Source organism: Acromyrmex echinatior, chromosome 7 (genome assembly GCF_024713525.1).
Source record: "Acromyrmex echinatior isolate Ae372 chromosome 7, ASM2471352v2, whole genome shotgun sequence".
In the NCBI taxonomy this organism is placed as follows: Eukaryota; Metazoa; Arthropoda; class Insecta; order Hymenoptera; family Formicidae; genus Acromyrmex; species Acromyrmex echinatior.
The window spans coordinates 12,209,127-12,228,484 of NC_141858.1; the positions used below are offsets into that span (position 1 = coordinate 12,209,127).

Sequence of the window (19,358 nt, forward strand, 5' to 3'; positions counted from 1 at the left end):
TACTTTTTATCACTTCACAATAAAGATAAAGATAGATTTCTCAAGGATTGTTCAAAAGATAAACTAATCACTTAAGAGCAATCTACTTTCGCAAATTAGTCATCAATAAGAGTGATATCGCATTCTTTCTAAAAATATTTATAAGAGCTTTTGGTCAACTGTAATACTCACCATTGTCGTCATACGCTAAAATGCAATGTGGATTCTCTTTCTGGCGTTTGATAGCATTCGTGATCTCTTGCTTGCGGCATTCTTGAACGTATTTAATAGCTTCCAGCCAATATTCCATAGCTTTATGCACGCGTTGATTCATCGTAGTTCCGCGTAAACGTTCCATCTATTCCACAAAGTTTAGTACACATTTAATAAATTATATATTATGTATAGAAACATACTTTAGATAACGCAAAAATGAAAGTATAAAGAAATAAGGTGCTAAGTAGGAAGGCAAAACTGAAATATAAATATAGAGAAAATATGAATTATAAGTTCATCCTGAGCTGAAAAAGGCAAAGATTAAATAAATAAATAAAAATACATTGCATAACATATAAAGAAAAAAAAATATAAATAATTATTTTGCTATTAACAGGAAAAAAAGTCCTCACATACGACATTATCTATTCACCTTTGCTATCAATGTAATGACACGAGCGTGTTCCCTCAAGTAATCGATTATCAAACGATCCACCCTTGACGGATTTCCCTGAAGACGTGGGATGGGTATGTTATTTGCGCTGGTTACTCGTTTCCCCGGGAAATGTGCGGCCAATCCAGCCTCGCATTTCTTACGCTCCTTTTCCAACTGCTTGAATTGTTCGTATGTTTGTTCAAGATTAAAATGCAATATACTTGAGGGTCCTGTCTTCCTAGCCGCACCGCTGCCATTTCTAAAGCTCAAGTTTCCCCCATAAAGAGCGGAGAACAGTCGTGGCACAGGATGAACCGGTACAGGAACAGGAACTGGCATCACCGATGGAAACGCTCCCGATCTCACGGTATTTGTGTTCGACATCATTCCCGAGTTAAAAATGATATCAGGAGGTGGAATTCCAGCTGGAATGCTCTGTATTTTCGATATATGGTGTCGTTGTTTCAAAATATGATTAAAGGCATCCTTGTCCAGGGTGGATCCAGTGACACGGTCGGTCAAGTGACTTCCTGAGGGGTACGCGATCTCTTTAGTCAAATCAAATCCGTCCAATTTGTACGCGTTGACTTTAGGCTGCTTTAAATCGTTGTGATAAAACGTGGAATTTTGCTGCAGTATCTTCAAAGTGTCGCCACTGTTGGCAGTGTACTGTTGATAATTGTGACAGCCGTATTTAGCAATAGGCTGATACAAGTTGCGTGAGCTCAGATTTTTTGGAAATCCTATGGGTGAATACGTCTTGGTTTCAATGGACTTTGATTTTGGATTAATCATCTTTAACAGGCTATTATCGATTCTACAATCACTAGGGAAACAAACGTTCTCGTTCGTGTCTAAGTTACTCGCCGAGGATGTGACGAAGCTGTTTGTACCGGGAGGATAATAATCGATTAAATTTTTGTAATCTTGGTCCACTGCTTGATCCAGTTTATAGCTACGTGCTTGCGACTGCTGTAAGAACTGAATCTGCTCGTTAGGTATGTTGATACTCGTCATATTTAATCTAGTGGTATCATGAACGTCCTTGAAGTCGCCGATGCCGTTGCGTTGCATACCACTTCCGAAACAGGTGTGCAAAGCCGTATCGGCGGGCGAGAAATGTTGTAGCGGCGAGTTCGATAAGAAACCGGAATCAACGCTCAGATCGGTCATCGCCGAGTTGGGCCTGTAGCCGGGACCCTGACTAGAGTTACCGGTAACGCCGTACATATCGTGCATATTGACCATAGAGTTGCTGTACGAGTTCGATGATGCGTTCTGCCTCACGCTGTTGTGATACTCGAACTCGCTGATAGGAACGGAGTTCGGTGAATCCAGAGCCAGGGTTAACGCGGTGACGTTAAAATTGAGATCCGGTTTAGCGCAATTTGAGATTCGTGAGTAATTCCCGGTCAGCTCGGCTCGGCATCCCATCGACGGAGTCAACTGGAGAGGTTCCGTCCAGTTGCTCGACTGTTTACTGTAATTTACTCCACTCGTAGTTGTTAACAGATCATTGCACAACGGCATGCTGCTCCCACTCGTGTACATGCCACCGTCGTTGGAGTGTACAACGTGCACCGATCGTGGGTCAGACGAATATGCGTTCGGCACGATATCGTTGCTACACGCATTGTTCTGCTCCACGGATTGTCGCACGCAGGTACTGAGATTCAGTGTTTTCAGGTCGTTGCAGAGATTGTTGGAATGACGGTACTCGCTCTTAACGTTGTTGTGAATGTTGTGTAACTTGCTGGACAGCGGATAACGACTGACCAAGTGATCAACATCGGTTAAGTAGTCTAAACCGTCAGCGACCTGATTGGAGCAAGAATTGGCGTAATCCGTCTGATAATGAGTACTTCCACTGTTGTAATTATTGTGACAGGTGTCAATGGTAATAGAATCTTCGTCGAGAATCTTTGATACCAAGTCGTTGACCATGGGATTGTTTAAGTCTTGACTATCCTCGTCTTCGATATTCATCTAAACAAATCGCAATTGAATACATAATATTAATAATCCATTAGGTGTTAGGTCTTTTTATAGCTAAACTAGGATGCTTTCCGACAAGAGTCATAAGTGATGTAGTATAATATAGTTAATTATTACATCCTTGTTGTTTGCTAATATTAGCACAGAGATAAAATGACTCACTGTTGGTACTTTCCATTTGACGATACAAGTCAATACAAGTGTGTTCTGTCTTTATTACGTAGATATGAATAACAAGAAAAATAGGATAGTGTTTGTGTTGACTCGTGTTTACTAAATGGAAAGCACCAACAGTGAATTATTTTATGATACCCTGTCATCTGTGATCCTTTCTGAAAAGCATCCACAATGAACACTTTTTGTGTACTTAAAGTGAAATTTTGACAAAAGCCAGAAAGAAAGTTCTAGGGCAGTTTAGTGCAACAATAAAAAATAAACCTATTGTATGTATTATATATATTACTGTATAAAAAGATGTACATCAAAATCTTAGATCTATTTTTTTATAGCTTAACTATGTACTATATATTCTCTGTACTCAAAAGATTTGTTTTTTACTTCTGCATTAGAATCTTCTTTCTTGCTTTCCATCAAATTAAAAATATTTATTCCATTTTAAGTACAAAAAATATACACTGGTTCAGCTGTAAAATCAGAAAAAAAGTAAAATAGAATTTTGTTTGAAATCTAATACAAGCAAGAAAAAACTTTTAGTACAGAAATAAAAATAAACCTAGACTGTACTTTAAAATTAAATTGGTATATACTCTTTGTACCTGAAAGTTTGTTTTTAATCTTGCACTATATATAGAGACTGTACTAGAATCTTCCTTCTTGCTTTCATTAAATTTTAAACGTGTACTCTACATTTGAAATTTGATGAAAGCGAGAACTTCTAGTATAGGAATAAAAACAAATCTAACATTTCAGGTCTGTATTTTATAATTAAACTAGTATAAACTCCTTGCCCTCAAGATCTACCCTTCTTAGCTAAACTTCTTGCCCAGTTTATCTTTTTTTTTTCTCCTCAACATGAAAAGAAAAAGATGAAAGAGATAAACTGTGCAAGAGATTCATCTAAAAACAAACTAAGTACAAAACAGATATCACATATATATTTAATATTTAGCGAAAGCCAAAAAAAAATTCTAGTACAGTCCAATGCAGCGATAAAAAGAACCTTTCACTTACGTTTCTTTTTGTGCCGCAACCCGTTAAGTCATAGCTCCAATGATTGTATTCCACACCGTGCATGTCCCTAGAGTAAACCTTCCGTGGTACTTCCAACATATTGGCACCGCGCTCGGTCTCGTTATTCTACGGAAAGCAAGTCATCGTCGTGAGATCTCATATTCAAGGCACGCGTCGCGTCGATGACGACGTGCGGCGAGATTCAACGGGGCGACCGTGATTTCCGCAGGGAGATCTCGCGCTGCCCTTTGCCTAACCGTGCTCGTTTACACTCGTTCTCGAGAAGCCAGTAGGGACGAGTCTCGCGCGGCGGCCGAGAAAAAGAGAGAAAGAGAGAGATAAAGAGTCTATCGATTGTTTTCGAACGGCGCGACTCGAGGGCGGCTCGGGAATGTTACGCGACTACGTCGCGACGAGCCGCGATGACGATGGAATCTTAACAACGAATCGAAGGCGGGAGAGAGCACGACGAGGCTATCGCTGTCACGATCGGGGCCGCGACACAGGCGCGCAAAAACGCACACACACATACATATATATATATACACATACATATATATATATATACACACGCACGCACCATACATATATATATATATATATATATATACACACACGCATACATGCGCAGGCATACACAGGCACACAACACAGGACGGAACAGGCACCGACGAGCACACCGAGGACAGATCCAATAATACGCGCGAATATCTTCGCTCGTCAGCGATCGGCGAGCGAGGACAGACACGGGCAAATACCGTCACCATTTGCACCACCCGCGGAAATTGGATACGCGAGCGAAACGAATCTCATCCCACGCGGGCGTTTTCTCTCGTAGTTCCTGTATTAAACGGTAATGCACGGGTACAAACAAACGCGAATCGCACCCTTTCGCCTTCCTTGTCAGACGTGCGGCACGACGAGTCCGTTCTTTCTAGCCGCAATTTTCATGCAACCTCTCTTCTCTTCCTTTTCCCACCGCGACGCCCAAGTATATACATGCTTATGTCATTACGAGTGTAGAGAGTGTAAACGCGGTGCAACTAGACTGAAAAACCGTCGGCGACGTATGTACATCACATACATATGTATACTTACGTTCCATCAATTTCTATCAAATTGCCAACGAGGAAAAAAATACCTCGAATTTTCAGATCGACGATGTCAGATACGAGAATGTAGAATGTATGTGTTAAGAAAGAGATAACGTATTCCTCACCTTGCCAACGGCGAAAGCATTGCTGCCGATAATCGCGGCCAGATTATGTACCTCGGACAGAGCCATTCGTAAAAAAAAATCCGCGGCGGTCGTCAACACCGTCACCCAGCACTACCATCGCTACTCGCCATCACCCTTTCGTTCTCTCGCGCGGCAGCCAGCTGCGAGCATTCTCGATCACTCCCGATCGCGACTCCAGTCAGTCAGTCCCCCGAACAGTCACCGACGTCGACTGACGTTTGCGTGCCCTGCGCCGCACCCCAATGCATTCACGCTGATCAACACTGCATTGACCTACATGGATCTACAACCGAGAGACGTACATATACATATACATGCACTGATGGCGTATCTGTGTGTTTGTCTGGTCGAGATACTTTTTTTCCATGAGATTTAGATGATCTATCTAAAATTTGTGATATATATCTTTCTGTTTTTGAGTTTTAGTAATATATTAGGTGTTGGAATTAATTCGTAGCGTTTTACAAGTGATGGGAAGTACTTTCATTAATGTATTTTTTAATGCTCATGTGAAATAAATAACATTCTTTCATTAAAAAACGCTACGAATTAATTCCAATACCTAATACATATATACGTATATATTGCTTTTTTTAATATGATCATTTATTAGTTATTATTCAAATTATATTAAATTATATATTATATAATTTAATAGTTATATATTAATTATTATTTAAAATTGATTTATTACATGATCAAAATAAAAATATTATAATTAATATTAATATACTATAATATATTAGGTGTTGGAATTAATTCGTAGCGTTTTTTAATGAAAGAATGTTATTTATTTCACATGAGCATTAAAAAATACATTAATGAAAGTACTTCCCATCACTTGTAAAACGCTACGAATTAATTCCAACACCTAATACTATAATTATATAATATATTAATGTATTATATTATAATTATAGTAATTATAATACATTAATATATTATATAATAATAATTAATATATCAATATATTATAATTAATATACTATACATATATCTGTGTACATACAATATTGAAATTATAAAATATATACACTGACGCGTAGTCGACGAGTCTCTCTCTTTTTCTGATCGAGATACTTTTTTCTGTTCTCTAAAAAAAGATATTTTGATAAATTCACATACATATTCTTTTCATACTTTCTCAAAAATAAAGCAATGAAAAAATTTCTTCGTATTTGTTTCTTCATGAAGTATATCACGATTTGATAAGTCCTATAAGTAGTCGTTAAATACAAGTTGTTTATAATTATGATTATGATAAGAAAATTAATAATCTATTTTTATTTTTATTTTATGATACAAATAGATATTTCCTATAATAACGAAGCTCATTTAGACTATCTTTTATATCGTGCTCGGCCCTGTGACAGTGTTGCTTTTTTGGAGCTGCTTTACTTATAGTCGGTTGCCATCTCCTAAACAGAAATGTGTATTAAAAAAAATATGTATATATGTATTTTTTTAATATCATTTTCAACTTTACGAGAAAAATGTATATTAATATGTAAATTATGATTTCTTTAAACTTATAAGTGAAAATATTAAGCCAATAAGAATAAATAAAATAAAAGACAGTTTCCTATTTTCAGTGAAAGTAGACCTTGATGCAATGTTCTGATATACAAATTTGCAAATACATTTTTTAGCTTATATAGTCTGTACATTGATTACATATAAATTTACCTAGCCAAATCTTTAATTGTGCTAATATCAATAATCCTGTAATGCAAGTAATTATCGATCAACGGCATATACTTCTTCAGAAATATACGATCCATATAAACTGAGTTTCCAGCCAATGGGCAAGCTCCTTTCGGGACATGATTCTCCAAAAAATTCAATGTTCTTTGTTGCGCTTCCTCCAATGTAGTCTTACTCAGTCGACATTCATCGATTAAGCCACTCTAAAAGTAATTTGAATAAAAATTAATTGTATTGCTCATAAATTGCAATTGATCGTATTACTATAATATAAAAAAAAAGAAATTTTTCAAGGAAAAAAAGATATTACCTTTTTATGTTGTACTTTACACCAATCAGACATATTCTCTAAAACTTTATCCGGTTGATGTACAACGATATTTAAATAATCACTTGCAAGCTCTAATTGTTCATCAGTTATGAAGCATGCAACTTCCAAGATATGACATGTTTCCACCTCTAGTCCCGTCATCTGAAAAATTCAACTCCATCTTTAAAATTTTGTTTCTTCTTTTTTTGTGCTGTTAGATATAATTCGCAATAATTATGCACCTCCATATCAAGCCAGACAATGTGCTTCTCATTTTTTATTTCGTTTCGTGTTTCTGTCGGTATCCAACTCACATGGTCTACACAAAATGGAATATTTGTCAGGGTAACTTCAATTAAACTAAGAAAATTTCACTCTGGCATTGATAAAAATACAAACAACTTAGATTCGACATTCAATATTTTAATTATTAAGAATTAATTCCATATATATATATATATATATATATATATATATATATATATTATATGTTAATAAAGTACTACAAATCCTGTTTAAAAAATCAGAATTTTATAGAACAATAAAGCTAATTTCCACCAATGTAAATTAATTTTGATCTCCCTTAATTTACTTTTTATCAATTCTTTTTTAGTAAAGATAAATCTAAACCACAAGTTAACCAATATGAAAACCAGATTTAAGATAAAGCTGATAGATATGTAAAGATAGCTTTCTTTTAAACAGGCATTTCTTAATGAGATTTATACAACAATCATAATTACCGTTATTTAAATAACGTTGAACTCCACGATATAGATACCTGAAAAGCAATCCAGTAGCGCGCATAAAGATCATATTTGTTGTTTAGGACCAACTTAACCTTATCATATGCACGTTGGGAATTGTATTGCGTATACGGTACAAGAAAAATGTAAAATTGCTTGTACTATATAAATTGCGCCATTTAATCACTGCCAATTTCGATCATTCGAAAATAAATCTATATTAAACAACAAGCGATAACAACCTTTAAACGAAAGTTAAAGGGCGAAAGATCATTCGCCAATGTATTGGAAAATCAACAGCAATCAACTGGAACAGTGAAACCTGGAACATATTTGTTCTGTATTTAAAATGAAATAAATATATGTTTGAAATTTGATAAAAGCAAAAAGAAAAATTCTATTATGTAAATAAAAAAAAGTCGAAACGTTTTTACATTGACTATCGTTAAAAAATTAGTTTTAATCCTCTCTTCTATTAATTTTGATGTTTAACAAACTAGTTTTTATTTCTTGCCTCGTTTTCTGATCTCTCTATTATTTATTATATTGCTTAGCAATTCCGAGCTTGAAAATTGATATTAATAAAAAAAGATTTTAACTGTAATTCCGTTTCACACATAATGCTTCATTTATTCTTGTTGTTCACTGAATGTTAAACAAGGATAAATGATACATTACGCACATGATGCGTGAAACGGAATGTACTCATAATGAATTGGAATAAGGAATCTGGAACGCACGTGTCTTGAAGAATCTCGACTACGATTGGTTGATTTATTTCCATTCCTTTATACATTATGGCTTTTCGTCGATGAATATATGTAGTAACGAAAAGAAAAATCTGCTATCTCGCTATTTCTCATACGACTCAATCTTTAAATAGCACACATGTATCTTCTTCTCTTTAAATTTATTGTTTTTTGTGGAAGCAGGATGTTGAAGATATGTATTCTTATAGAAAGAACTGTACGTCAACAGCCCCTGTGGCCTAATGGATAAGGCATCGGTCTCCTAAACCGGGGATTGTGGGTTCGAGTCCCACCAGGGGTACAATTACTTTTTACGATTCTCGATCTTTTTTTTTCTTTAAAAAAGGAATAAAGAGATTTATTTTTTGTTGTCGCATTACAATTAATTCCCTTTCAAAATTTGCTTTCACCAAATTTCAAACGTATATCTATTCTATTAAGGATGAGATGTATTTATAAGTGTATATTTGTGCAAAAAGTCATTGGAACTTATACTTTCTGTAAAAAAAAATAATATATACATATAAGAAAGTTCATTAAGGTCTTTATATATTATAAAAAAATATTTATATATTAAACAATATAATTTGATAGTTTAAATAAAAATGTTCTTTATATTATTTTTTAAAAACATATTTACTTCTTACATTGAAATAATTTTTTATCCAAATCTTAAATCATCATCAAATTTTTGTATTATTTTTGAATATAATATAGAAAAATCTATAATTTTTTTCATTTTGTTAAAAAGTACTTTTAATACATGATCCTTAAATACAAAAAATGTTTACATACAAAAATTATTTTAATTATAAAAAGAAACCTCATTAAAATGCAAGAAACTTTTTTAAAGATACTTAAGTCTTTTTTGGTATAATAATAATTCTTTTAATAAGAGTTATTATAATATAATAATATAATAATAATATAATAATAATAATAATATAATAGTTGCAGACAAAATAAATTTTCAGTATATTAGCGTAACCACGATGATATATAAATATCTTGCTTGCATAAGTTATATATTCCAATTTGTATTTTATCTAATCGTAGATATGCACAAAGTAAGAATATATTCTACATAAACATCTTCATTAACATCTTAATTTCTTACACTAAACTCATCGTCATGCATGCAACATTCTTAATCTTTATTTTTTTCCTTAAGTCTTATAATCTGATTTTCTTTGTTTGCAGAATAATGTTTAATAAATCGTGCAGACGGATCAATAACGCCCTTCACCCAGCGTGGCATCCAGAAGTAAGGTGTAAAACTTTCCGCTTGTCCCTCATAATGCGACTCGAAGACATTTCTAACAAAAACAAAAATAATCCTTATGTATTATTCAGTCGAATAATGGGAAAATTCCAGCTCACTGGAAAGATATTTCTATTTTATTACCTGTAATAGTACGCTTCTTTCGTTCTTGGAGTGCAATGGGGATACTTGATATAAGCGTTCTCCAAGTCCTCATTTGAAACGCGATCTTCTACAATTTCTTGGATTATTTGGAAAAGAGATTTCTTTATGGAAGCAACGCCGTCACTGAAGGCCTCTTTATGCCTCCAAAGTATATTGTTAGGCAGTAAACCAGTTCCATCAAACGCAGATCTTAACAAATGCTTTTCAATTCCACCTGTGTACATAAATATCAAATAATATTATTATTTACTAGTAGTTTATTTACCAAAATTTTCATTTATACGCTAATAAATAATTTAATTTGTAATATTTATCATTTGCAACAATAAGTCTATACTTTTCAGCTAAACTTTTTGGACAATTTAGCTTTAAAAAAAAATGAATAAGAAGTTTAGCTAAAAAGAATATAGATATAATATTTAAGTTCATTAAATCTTTTACCTTGTGGTTGTCTACTACTAGGCTCCAACGACAAATAATAGTTGGTGAACTGAAGATCTAAAAACGGAACTCTGAGTTCCAAACTGAAGGCACTGGTTGTTCTATCTGCTCTCAAACCATCGTATAAATATATATCCTGTAACAATCTAAGAGATTCGTTGTGTGCATCTGTTGCGTTAGGTGCATCTCTGAAGTAAATGTAGCCTTGTGCCAACTCATCCGCACCTTCTCCACTAAAGATCACAATCGTCTCGGTATTCTGTTTTATGTATCTTGAAATGAGATACATCCTATAAGTAAAACATTGCAGTGTTATATACAGCATGTTTCACCATTACACGGCTTTGGTTATAAGTATAAAGCACCTTCGTAAAGTATAAATGTTTTATCTCAAAACATTTTCTATATTTAACGAAAATTAAATTGAGGATGCTTTATATTTATGCCTTATATTATAAGACTATAGTAGATTATCTTTTTTAGTCTAAAAAAGTAGTAAGAAAAGAAAAAAGAATTACATGTAAAAATTATCTTTTCCTATTACTTTCAAATTTATAATATTAAATAATTTGGAAACTAAATTGCATGCTCAAAGAAAATATTTCACCCAATTGAAGCGCGAACAGTAGTAATGTCGTATGTTTCTAAAGAATATATAACATTGTCCAGTACATTGATTACATCTTGCTGCGTAAAGATAATTTCATGATGCTCAGTTCCGATGTATTCTGCAACCTGTAACATAAGAAATTTCAGCCTTCATACGATGGGAAAAGAAAGAATTAAAGTACCAAAACTTCCACGAACCTGTCTAGCAGCGATGATATCTGGACTATCACCCATACCTATCGCGAAACTCTGTATCTTATACTTTAAATTACATTCCTTCGCTTGCTTTACCAATAAAGCAGCAACCAAGCTAGAATCTAATCCACCTGACAATAGACATCCTATCCGCCTATCAGCCATCAGTCGTTTCTCCACGGCTGCTGAAAGTAGTTTTCGGATGTTGCCATGAACATCATTTGGAGTCAAAGCTGTAATAGATAAAAGTTTTCGTATACTTTCGGTACACATGTTGCATATTAATTAGTAAATTTGTGTTAACAATAGATAAATTTGTTTTACGATAAGTAAATATCGATTATAATTTATTTCACCATTCCAAGAGATATGTGGAAGAAACGAAGGTTTGTCGCCGGGCTTGAAATAACAGCGACTCTCCAGAAGCTTAATTCGACCATCTTGCAAAATTTCATATTCCTCATAATGTCCTGGAAGAAATGGCTTTAGCGTCCAGTTACTTTCTATGTGTTTCGATATTGCCATCAGACCCTAAAATATTATCTTATAAATAATTATGCTACTTATATATATAATTAGCAAGGAATTTCATAATTAGGAAAATATATTTTGTGCTACACATAGAATCCTTGGGATCTACTAAAGCTTTTTGTTATTAGTTTTAAAAGTTTTAAAATTTTTAATTATAAAAAACCCATAATCCATGAACTTAGCATAAATTTATAGATATATAGATCAATGATTTTAAATGGATAATTCTTATGTATTTTTTATGCTAATTTTGAATATGAAGTAAAATTTTATCCTACGGATCCTTCAATTTTTTGTAATCAACATATTTCTTTTTAAAAACTTACTAATAACAGTTGTATGGAATCTTTTTCTCAATTAAAATGATTTACTTTGTAATTACTACATGAATAGAGCAACTGTGAAAAGTAAGATTATGAAATATAAAATTATTTCAAATCATTATTTAAAAATTACAAAACTATTCCAATTACAAGTCATCAGGATCCATATGTTCCAATTACGGATTAATCAGGAAAGAAATAATCTGTTATCAATGCACCTTGCTCTCCGAACAGATAGCCAGCTGTCCATCATCTGAGTATAATCTAAATAGTGGTCTTACGCCATATGGGTCTCTGGCTATCAGTATCCTCCTTTTTAAGACATCCATCAGACAAAATGCAAATACACCATCCAATGATTGAGCAACGCTGTTACTACCAGCATAGGCGTACAAATGCATGATTACTTCCACGTCGCATTTAGTAGAATATTCGAATTGATGTTGTTTTTGTAACTACAACAGGACATCTTTATTAACAACAAAGGACATAAACATCACTCGAAATTTGCACAGCAAAACAATTCAATTATAAAAATGACAAATTCAAATTTCATGCCAGTTGCGGTGGAATAGTTGACATGGAATTCTTTTCGATAAACAACAGTATTTTATGATAAGTAGAATAAGCTGATTTATTTTGAAAAAAATTCTATGGGTCGAAACGTCTATAGATTATTGATATAATGTTACCTTAGTGTTAAACAATTATTTCAAACATCATTGTATGTTCGTTTAATTGATCGTTGTTGTAGTTAAAAAACATTTTAACTAATAAGAAAAATAGCAGAAAGAAACTTACTCTGTCGCAGTTGTATATTTCTCCATTACATAGGAGAAATAAATAAGGATATTCACGGACTCTCATCGGCTGCATTCCGTAGAGACTATCGACAATAGCCAATCGATGAAATCCCAGATATCCATTCTGCCAAAAAAAAAGAAACATTAATAGAAAGCACTTGCATGATCTTTCAAAATTTGAAAATTTGAAAAACGTACTTTGACTCTGTTATCGAACTCTATTTTAAATGCTTCCGGACCGCGATGAGAAATTTTGTCGAAGTTCTCACAGATGCAGGTCATGGATTGTGCACCCAGCCCGAATAGCGCCCAGATTCCGCACATCTTGCTAAATGTCGGCTTCCTTTGATGCCACGTGCTCCAGTCGGTTACGTATCGCAAAGTCAGTTCTACAATATGATAGCAAGTCATAAACCATAAAGAATTGGCCAGTCACAGTTAAATATGATACAAATGCTTGACTATTAATAGAACCTTTCGTGAGTTATTTATTTCTTTTTGAAAAAGAAATATCGCACGGTAAGTTTAGTGACGTTCAGTATTGATAAAATAAAATTTTACAGATTACGAATTTTATTTTCTCGATGTATAACTTATTTTCTGTACAAAAGCACTTTCACGTGGACTACCATACAATTAACGATACGCTACTGTACTCCAATCTGCCGACCCGCTTTATATATGCTCCGGTTCCAAATAGTGTGACGTTGGCTACAAATCCATGTCGTCACTTTGTGGCGTTTCTGATGTAATAATACGTCGTTGAGCGTCGTTCAACAGCGGGATACCAAAAAATCGATCGGTATTGTCTGACAGCGATAAGTTGGAGTCGTAACAAAAAAACTACTCGTATCTCCAAGTGATGATCTTTCAAGCAATCATCTTCCGCTCAAGTATCGCTTCATATACTGATTAATATATGTTTATGTCTAATTTTATCAATGGCAATTTATATAACTTTATCTCGGTTTAATTTACTCTATAAATAAAGATAAAACATAAATTATAATTAATATAAGTTAAATGGATGATCTAATAAGTCAGAATGAAAGTTCCGAGTGTTATTTCATTTATATCATTTAATTGCTTCTTTTTTTAATTTTGACAATCATTATAGAGCATAGTTATCTTAAAATTAATTAAAAAAGTTTGTCAAACGTGGCTTAAATATACAATATAAATAAAAGAGCAAAAAATTTCTCAACTTGAGAAATTTTCAAATATATGATTTTCAAATATATGACTTTCGCTAATGACATCCAGCGTGTGACTTTTTTGCTCTTTTATTTATATATTATCTTAAAGTATTTCAGTATTTATATATATGAACAATTTTAGACAATTAAGGGGATCGATTATGTGTCTTGAAACAATACGAAAATGACAAAAGTGAGCTAGAAAAAAATGTATTAAGTGTGATCAATTAAATTATAAATATCCTAATAAATATTAGCTTATTTTTGTAATTTTTACGTCGTTTAAAGATAACAATAAACTTTCAAATAGCACTTTCGAAAACTAATTCAAATTTGTATTAAAAAATTTGAAAAATTTTTTAAAAGAAATAATTTATTTTCAGAAATTTTGAACAATTATAAAATTTATGAAAAAAAAACTCAGAAAAACTTTCAAGAATTTAATTATAATCTTTTCTTGCAAAATATATTAATGAATACGAAGAAAGGTTTTTAATTTTCTTAGAAAAAATAAAACAAATTACAAGTTACATTTTTGCGACGTGTAATTACATAAAATTATCGAATCCGAGAATTCAAATAATTCAAACGAACTCACTGCAGCGTGAAATTCTGAGAATTCCAAGGTCCGTCGGTAAAACAGCATCGCACCACGTCGATAAAACAGAATACCAACCGACGCGCGCGTACAGTGGCGCCACGCCGCAGCGGCGACAGTAGCGACACAGTGACTCTACCGCCAACCATCGTGGTTCATCGGCGCGCTTCCTCTCCTTTCCGGTCTACCCCTTTCCGTTCGATCCTCACTCTCACCGACGCGGGACGTTAATCCCCGTACATACGTTTCAGTGTGACAGTATTTCGCGCGTGCTCTCGGTCAGCGCGCAACCGGGAACTTTCAGCTACTAACTGGCGTTCCATCGGTGATTCCGGATGCGGGCGCGCCGCTCGCGTCGGGTGTGTCGTAATCGTGCCGGACCGTGCCATCGAGGTACGAACGTGGACGCGAACGTGTACTCGCCGCCGGTAGCGAGAGCGGAACACGGGAGACGGGGTCAGCCACGGAGGTGGCCAACAGCGACAGCGGTAGTGGTAGTGGTGGAGGTGGCGGTGGCGGTGGTTCTCGACTCAGCTGGCCGCTCGTAGACGTTGTCGTGAATGCTGGCGACGCGCGCGGAACGACGCGGACAGTCGGCGTTCGCCGGTGTTCCGAGGAGGATGCGCGCCGTAATTTACTGGCCGTGTCACGGCCTATAGGCGCTGATAGACGCGCGGCACCATAGCCCGCTCTCCCTCCTCTCCCCGCTGTAGGTAGGTGTATTTCATCGCTCCGTTTCCATCGCCGCGAGTGCCCGAGTGCGCGAGTGCGAGCGAGGGCTTTTGGATTTTTCCTATCGTCCTCGGGAGGGATAGAGAAAGAGAAAGGAGCAGAGACGTTTCTTTCGAGGTTAGAGTCCATGGTGTTTCGGCCTGTTTTCCGCTCTCGACCAACAGTGTCTGATCGAACTTCCGATGTGTACCCGACGTGTAAAGGCTATGGCAACGCGAAATAATTCAAATATGAGACATAAGCGTTAAGTGAATCGGTCAATCACAGTAGGGAACATAAGGCGGTAACGTAGGCTGTAACAAATTCAAAATGTTGATTTACTTACTGTTTATGTCTCGCTGCTTAACTCGGACAATACGTATTGTCTAGAAAACATCTTTGTCGTGTCTTTTTGATACCTTTCAGAAACGTGTATATCTCGAAAGGCAGTCTTTACGACACCTTTTAGACATGCTTGTTATCTGAAAAGGGCTTTTGTGCCATAACACTCTTTAATGCACGCTCTGGCTATAACGTCTGTCACTTTAAAAAGGGAGCCATTAGTAAATCTGTTTTCTATAGCTGAACTAATATAGTACTTCTGAAATGGAAAATATAATATTTGGTCTGTCTTCCTACATTAGAACTTTTTTCTCACTTTAGCTAAATATCAAACATACCTATTTCATTACTTGAGCTATAAAAGCAGAGCGGTGGTACAATTCTGATTAAATTTGAATTCGCTTCTTGAGGTTCAAGGTTTAGTTTCTTCCCATTCGATGATACCTTTTTGTTAATACCTTCCGCATAATGAGACCAAGGTTGCCAAAACTTGAACCTCGAAATTGGATCGAAGTCTCGTTTTACTCAGAATTGTACCACCTTACCCTAACACGTTTGATATTTGGATTTTTTTTATTGAAAGAAAGTTCTAGTGCGGCAATGAAGAATAAACCTACGATTGGAAATTGGTATATAAGTACTACACGCGCGTCGGCACGTTTCAACGTTTCAATACCGCGGCATATATCCGGTCACGTCGCGCGGCTCCGGCGAATTCACGCGACCGGCCGGTCGATATTTCGCTTCGTCGGTCAGAAGACACGAGGACGACGTGGCCACGCAACGCGGGACGCTTCCGTTCGCGCAGTCCGCCTCGTTCCCGCGACGACGACGACGTCGTCGGCGTCGTTACTCGCTCGATGGCCCGCCGCTCCCCGCGCGCGCGAGACCTAACCTAACCGCCTCGTCCGCGCGCACGATACGTCGCGCGCGAGTCGAATGCGAGCGAGAGAGGATCGATCGACCTGGTGGCTATCCCGGGGCGACCGGCACGTAAAACTCGTCGGCGTGAATCCGCGCTGTTTGTTTCTTCCTCGTTCCTACGGCGCGTCGACCGGGAGTAAGCCTGGGAAGTATCAGGACGTCGTAGAAGATCTTGTTTTTTTCACGTTTAGATTGATCACGTAGATGAATTAACGGCGACGTAAGGAGATCCACGTCAATCACGTTCTTAACCTGAGGTAATAATATGCAGTCATTCTGTGTATCTCTGTGGCTCTGTCACGTCCGTCCTTCTGACCGTTACAATCGAGGCGTTGTGCCATTGATTCGTCGCGTTATCGATTACTCCGTTTAATTATCGTAACACGTGGCTGTGGCTCGCGTGCGTCTAGTTGTACCTCACGCGGATAGATGTATTTTTTTTTCTTCTGTGAAGCTCGCTTGTTTTGTTTAGAGTCTCATTTAAATCTTTAAATCCACGAGATCCAAGATTTTTTAAATTGTTTTTGTTGTTGTGTTTACGATTAGCCGAGTTATTCGCATGTCACAATTGTTTCGAATAGAGGAGTAGATATTTGGATTGAAAAAATGGTTTTGTTGAAGTATCTAAAAATTTAGCCAGATAATATCAAGATAATTTTGTTGGATACGATAATTCATAACGACAATGAAGTTACTTGTTAGAATAGAATGTCAAAATTTTTTGCAGATCATGTTTGGGCGTCGAATATTTTGATATTCAACGTTATTATTTTTAGATCTAGCTGAATTTTTTAATACCTCAGCAAAACCGTTCTTTCCATATAACTATGTCCGATGTTCATACATTCAATGCTAGAATGCTGCTTTTTGTGAGAAACTCAAATATTTGATTTTATCTGACGTTTATCACGTTTAAATCTTGTTAACAATCGACATTTTCCTCACTGAATGGAAAGAATGGTTTTGTTGAAGCATCTAAAAATTTAGCTGGATCTAAAAATAATTTGAATAAGAGAAATCCTGTATTTCGATCGAAGCGATTCTCATATTGTTTAGAAATAATAGAAATAGTATGTAATATATTAAAATGCTCAAGCTGATTACTAGAATGTCAAAACAAATTTACAGCACTATCATTGAGCAATTCAAATAATTATTATAATGATTCAAGAAGATTATTTTCAGATCTATATCTAACTAAATTCTTGGATACTTCAGCAACTTGTTTTTTCCGCGTAATTATGACTATGATCTTCGTACACTTATAAAATGTTAGAATTATTATTCTTTGTGAGAATTTAAACTTATCTACTATTCATTAGGCTCGATCTTATTCGTAATCGATATTATTATTGTTTGATATAAATGAAAAAAAAAACAATTTTACTAACTTTGTTGTTTTGCTCTCTAAAAATTTAGCATATAGATCTATAATTTATATATAGATCTGAAAATAATTTTGTTAGACCATCAAACTAATTATGTATATGGAATATTTAAGTTATTTGCTAGATTATCAAAACATTTTACAGCATTGTCTTCATGCTTGAGTGTTTTACATAATTATTTGGATGATGCAAATTGTTTTCAGATCTGTAACTAGCTAAATTTAGATATTTCAGCAAAATCATTTTTTTCATGTAACTATCATCTACTGTCTTCGTACATTAGTAAGATATTAGAATCATTACTGTTTGTACGAAATACTTTTAATTCATCTGTTGTTCACTAGATTTAATTTTGTTGGCAATCGATATTATTTGCTACACAGTGCTTATCTAAACATTTAGCCATATATGCAGAAAATAATTTTGTTCGATCGTTAAAATAATTACATAGAACGTTTAAGCTGGTTGCCAAAATATCAAAACTTTTTGTAGCATTGCTATCATGGTTACAAATTTTCAGATCTATATCTAGCTAGCTAAGTTTTTAGCTGTTTCAGCAAAACTGTTTTTTCCATGTATAGCTATGTTCGTCTGCAATCTTTGTGCACTTATAAAATATTAGAATCACTATTCTTCATACGAGTTTAAATTTATCTGTTGTTCATCAGACTCAGTCTTGTTAGCAGTCGATATTATCATCGTTTGATATAAACGGAAAAAACAATTTTATTTTAGACAAAGAATTTGCCACTTCGCTATTTAAAAGCTTAGCTAGGAGATCTAAAAATAATTTTGATAGATTATTAAACAAATTATGTGGAACATTCAAGCTGTTTGCAAGATTATTAAAACATTTTGTAGCATTATCATCATGCTTGAGCGTCTTACGTAATTATTTTGACGATACAAATGATTATTTTCAGCTCTGTATTTTTTGTTTAGCTTTTTAGATACTTCATTGTTCTTTCCATGTATATGTAATCAGCATTGATATCCTTGATAAGTAATCTTATATTAACCTATTTTTTTTTATATCGAATGAACTAGATATAAATAAATACAATAAATTTACAAATGAATGAAACGTGAAAATATTGATTTGGCTTAACAGATAAGTCGTCTGTTAATCAAACGTAATAATTTCATAATTGAAAATGCATTCGCTTCCTAAATACACTCTTTCTCGAGTATCGCTTATTCACGCATAAACGAGTATAATAAAATATTCAAACACATTCTATCACTGCTAGACTTGTAAAACTTAACTGTGGCTTGCCTTAGAAAGGATTTTCCAGGAGTGCTTAC

At 34.8% G+C, this 19,358-nt stretch overlaps 4 protein-coding genes and 1 non-coding gene across 12 annotated transcripts in view; 2 read left to right on the plus strand and 3 right to left on the minus strand.

Annotated features, from left to right (window-relative positions):
• LOC105152278 (Uncharacterized protein) overlaps positions 1 to 5,242 on the minus strand; it is a 31,010-nt gene extending 25,768 nt beyond the window's left edge. For 2 of the 5 annotated variants that reach the window (XM_087408084.1, XM_011066457.2), the window contains exons 1-4: positions 5,037 to 5,242; positions 3,818 to 3,943; positions 629 to 2,617; positions 172 to 337 (exon numbers count right to left, since the gene is read on the minus strand). In XM_087408084.1, the coding sequence (XP_087264210.1) occupies positions 172 to 337; positions 629 to 2,617; positions 3,818 to 3,943; positions 5,037 to 5,102 (2,347 nt within the window). In that variant the 5' untranslated portion in view covers positions 5,103 to 5,242. The other 3 variants (XM_011066458.2, XM_087408082.1, XM_087408083.1) reach the window with 3 other exon arrangements.
• A 1,070-nt stretch (positions 5,243 to 6,312) lies between these two features.
• Positions 6,313 to 8,482, minus strand: LOC105152279 (RNA exonuclease 2). The gene is made up of 6 exons (XM_011066459.2): positions 8,332 to 8,482; positions 7,815 to 8,139; positions 7,314 to 7,390; positions 7,072 to 7,233; positions 6,744 to 6,964; positions 6,313 to 6,475 (listed from the first exon to the last, which is right to left on the minus strand). The coding sequence occupies exons 2-6, from the start codon at positions 7,885 to 7,887 to the stop codon at positions 6,352 to 6,354; spliced, it is 657 nt and encodes a 218-aa protein (XP_011064761.2). The 5' UTR covers positions 7,888 to 8,139; positions 8,332 to 8,482; the 3' UTR covers positions 6,313 to 6,351.
• Positions 8,483 to 8,794: 312 nt separating this feature from the next.
• TRNAR-CCU (transfer RNA arginine (anticodon CCU)) lies at positions 8,795 to 8,867 on the plus strand. The gene has a single exon. It is a non-coding gene; the product is annotated as a tRNA-Arg (tRNA).
• Positions 8,868 to 9,430: 563 nt separating this feature from the next.
• AsnS (asparagine synthetase) lies at positions 9,431 to 15,182 on the minus strand. Of its 2 annotated transcripts, none has more exons than XM_011066462.2 (10): positions 14,689 to 15,182; positions 13,093 to 13,283; positions 12,893 to 13,018; positions 12,310 to 12,546; positions 11,594 to 11,768; positions 11,241 to 11,470; positions 11,041 to 11,168; positions 10,434 to 10,723; positions 9,972 to 10,206; positions 9,431 to 9,882 (listed from the first exon to the last, which is right to left on the minus strand). In XM_011066462.2, the coding sequence occupies exons 2-10, from the start codon at positions 13,216 to 13,218 to the stop codon at positions 9,714 to 9,716; spliced, it is 1,716 nt and encodes a 571-aa protein (XP_011064764.1). In that variant the 5' UTR covers positions 13,219 to 13,283; positions 14,689 to 15,182; the 3' UTR covers positions 9,431 to 9,713. The 2 variants fall into 2 exon arrangements, with proteins under 2 accessions (XP_011064764.1, XP_011064763.1); XM_011066461.2 differs by lacking the exon at positions 14,689 to 15,182 and adding an exon at positions 13,369 to 13,678.
• A 69-nt stretch (positions 15,183 to 15,251) lies between these two features.
• The window catches only part of SNF4Agamma (SNF4/AMP-activated protein kinase gamma subunit), a 79,084-nt gene continuing 74,977 nt past the window's right edge, over positions 15,252 to 19,358 (plus strand). Inside the window, exon 1 of one of the 3 annotated variants that reach the window (XM_011066460.2) lies at positions 15,252 to 15,401. The gene's annotated coding sequence lies outside the window, so the exon portion shown is untranslated. The other 2 variants (XM_087408096.1, XM_087408095.1) reach the window with 2 other exon arrangements.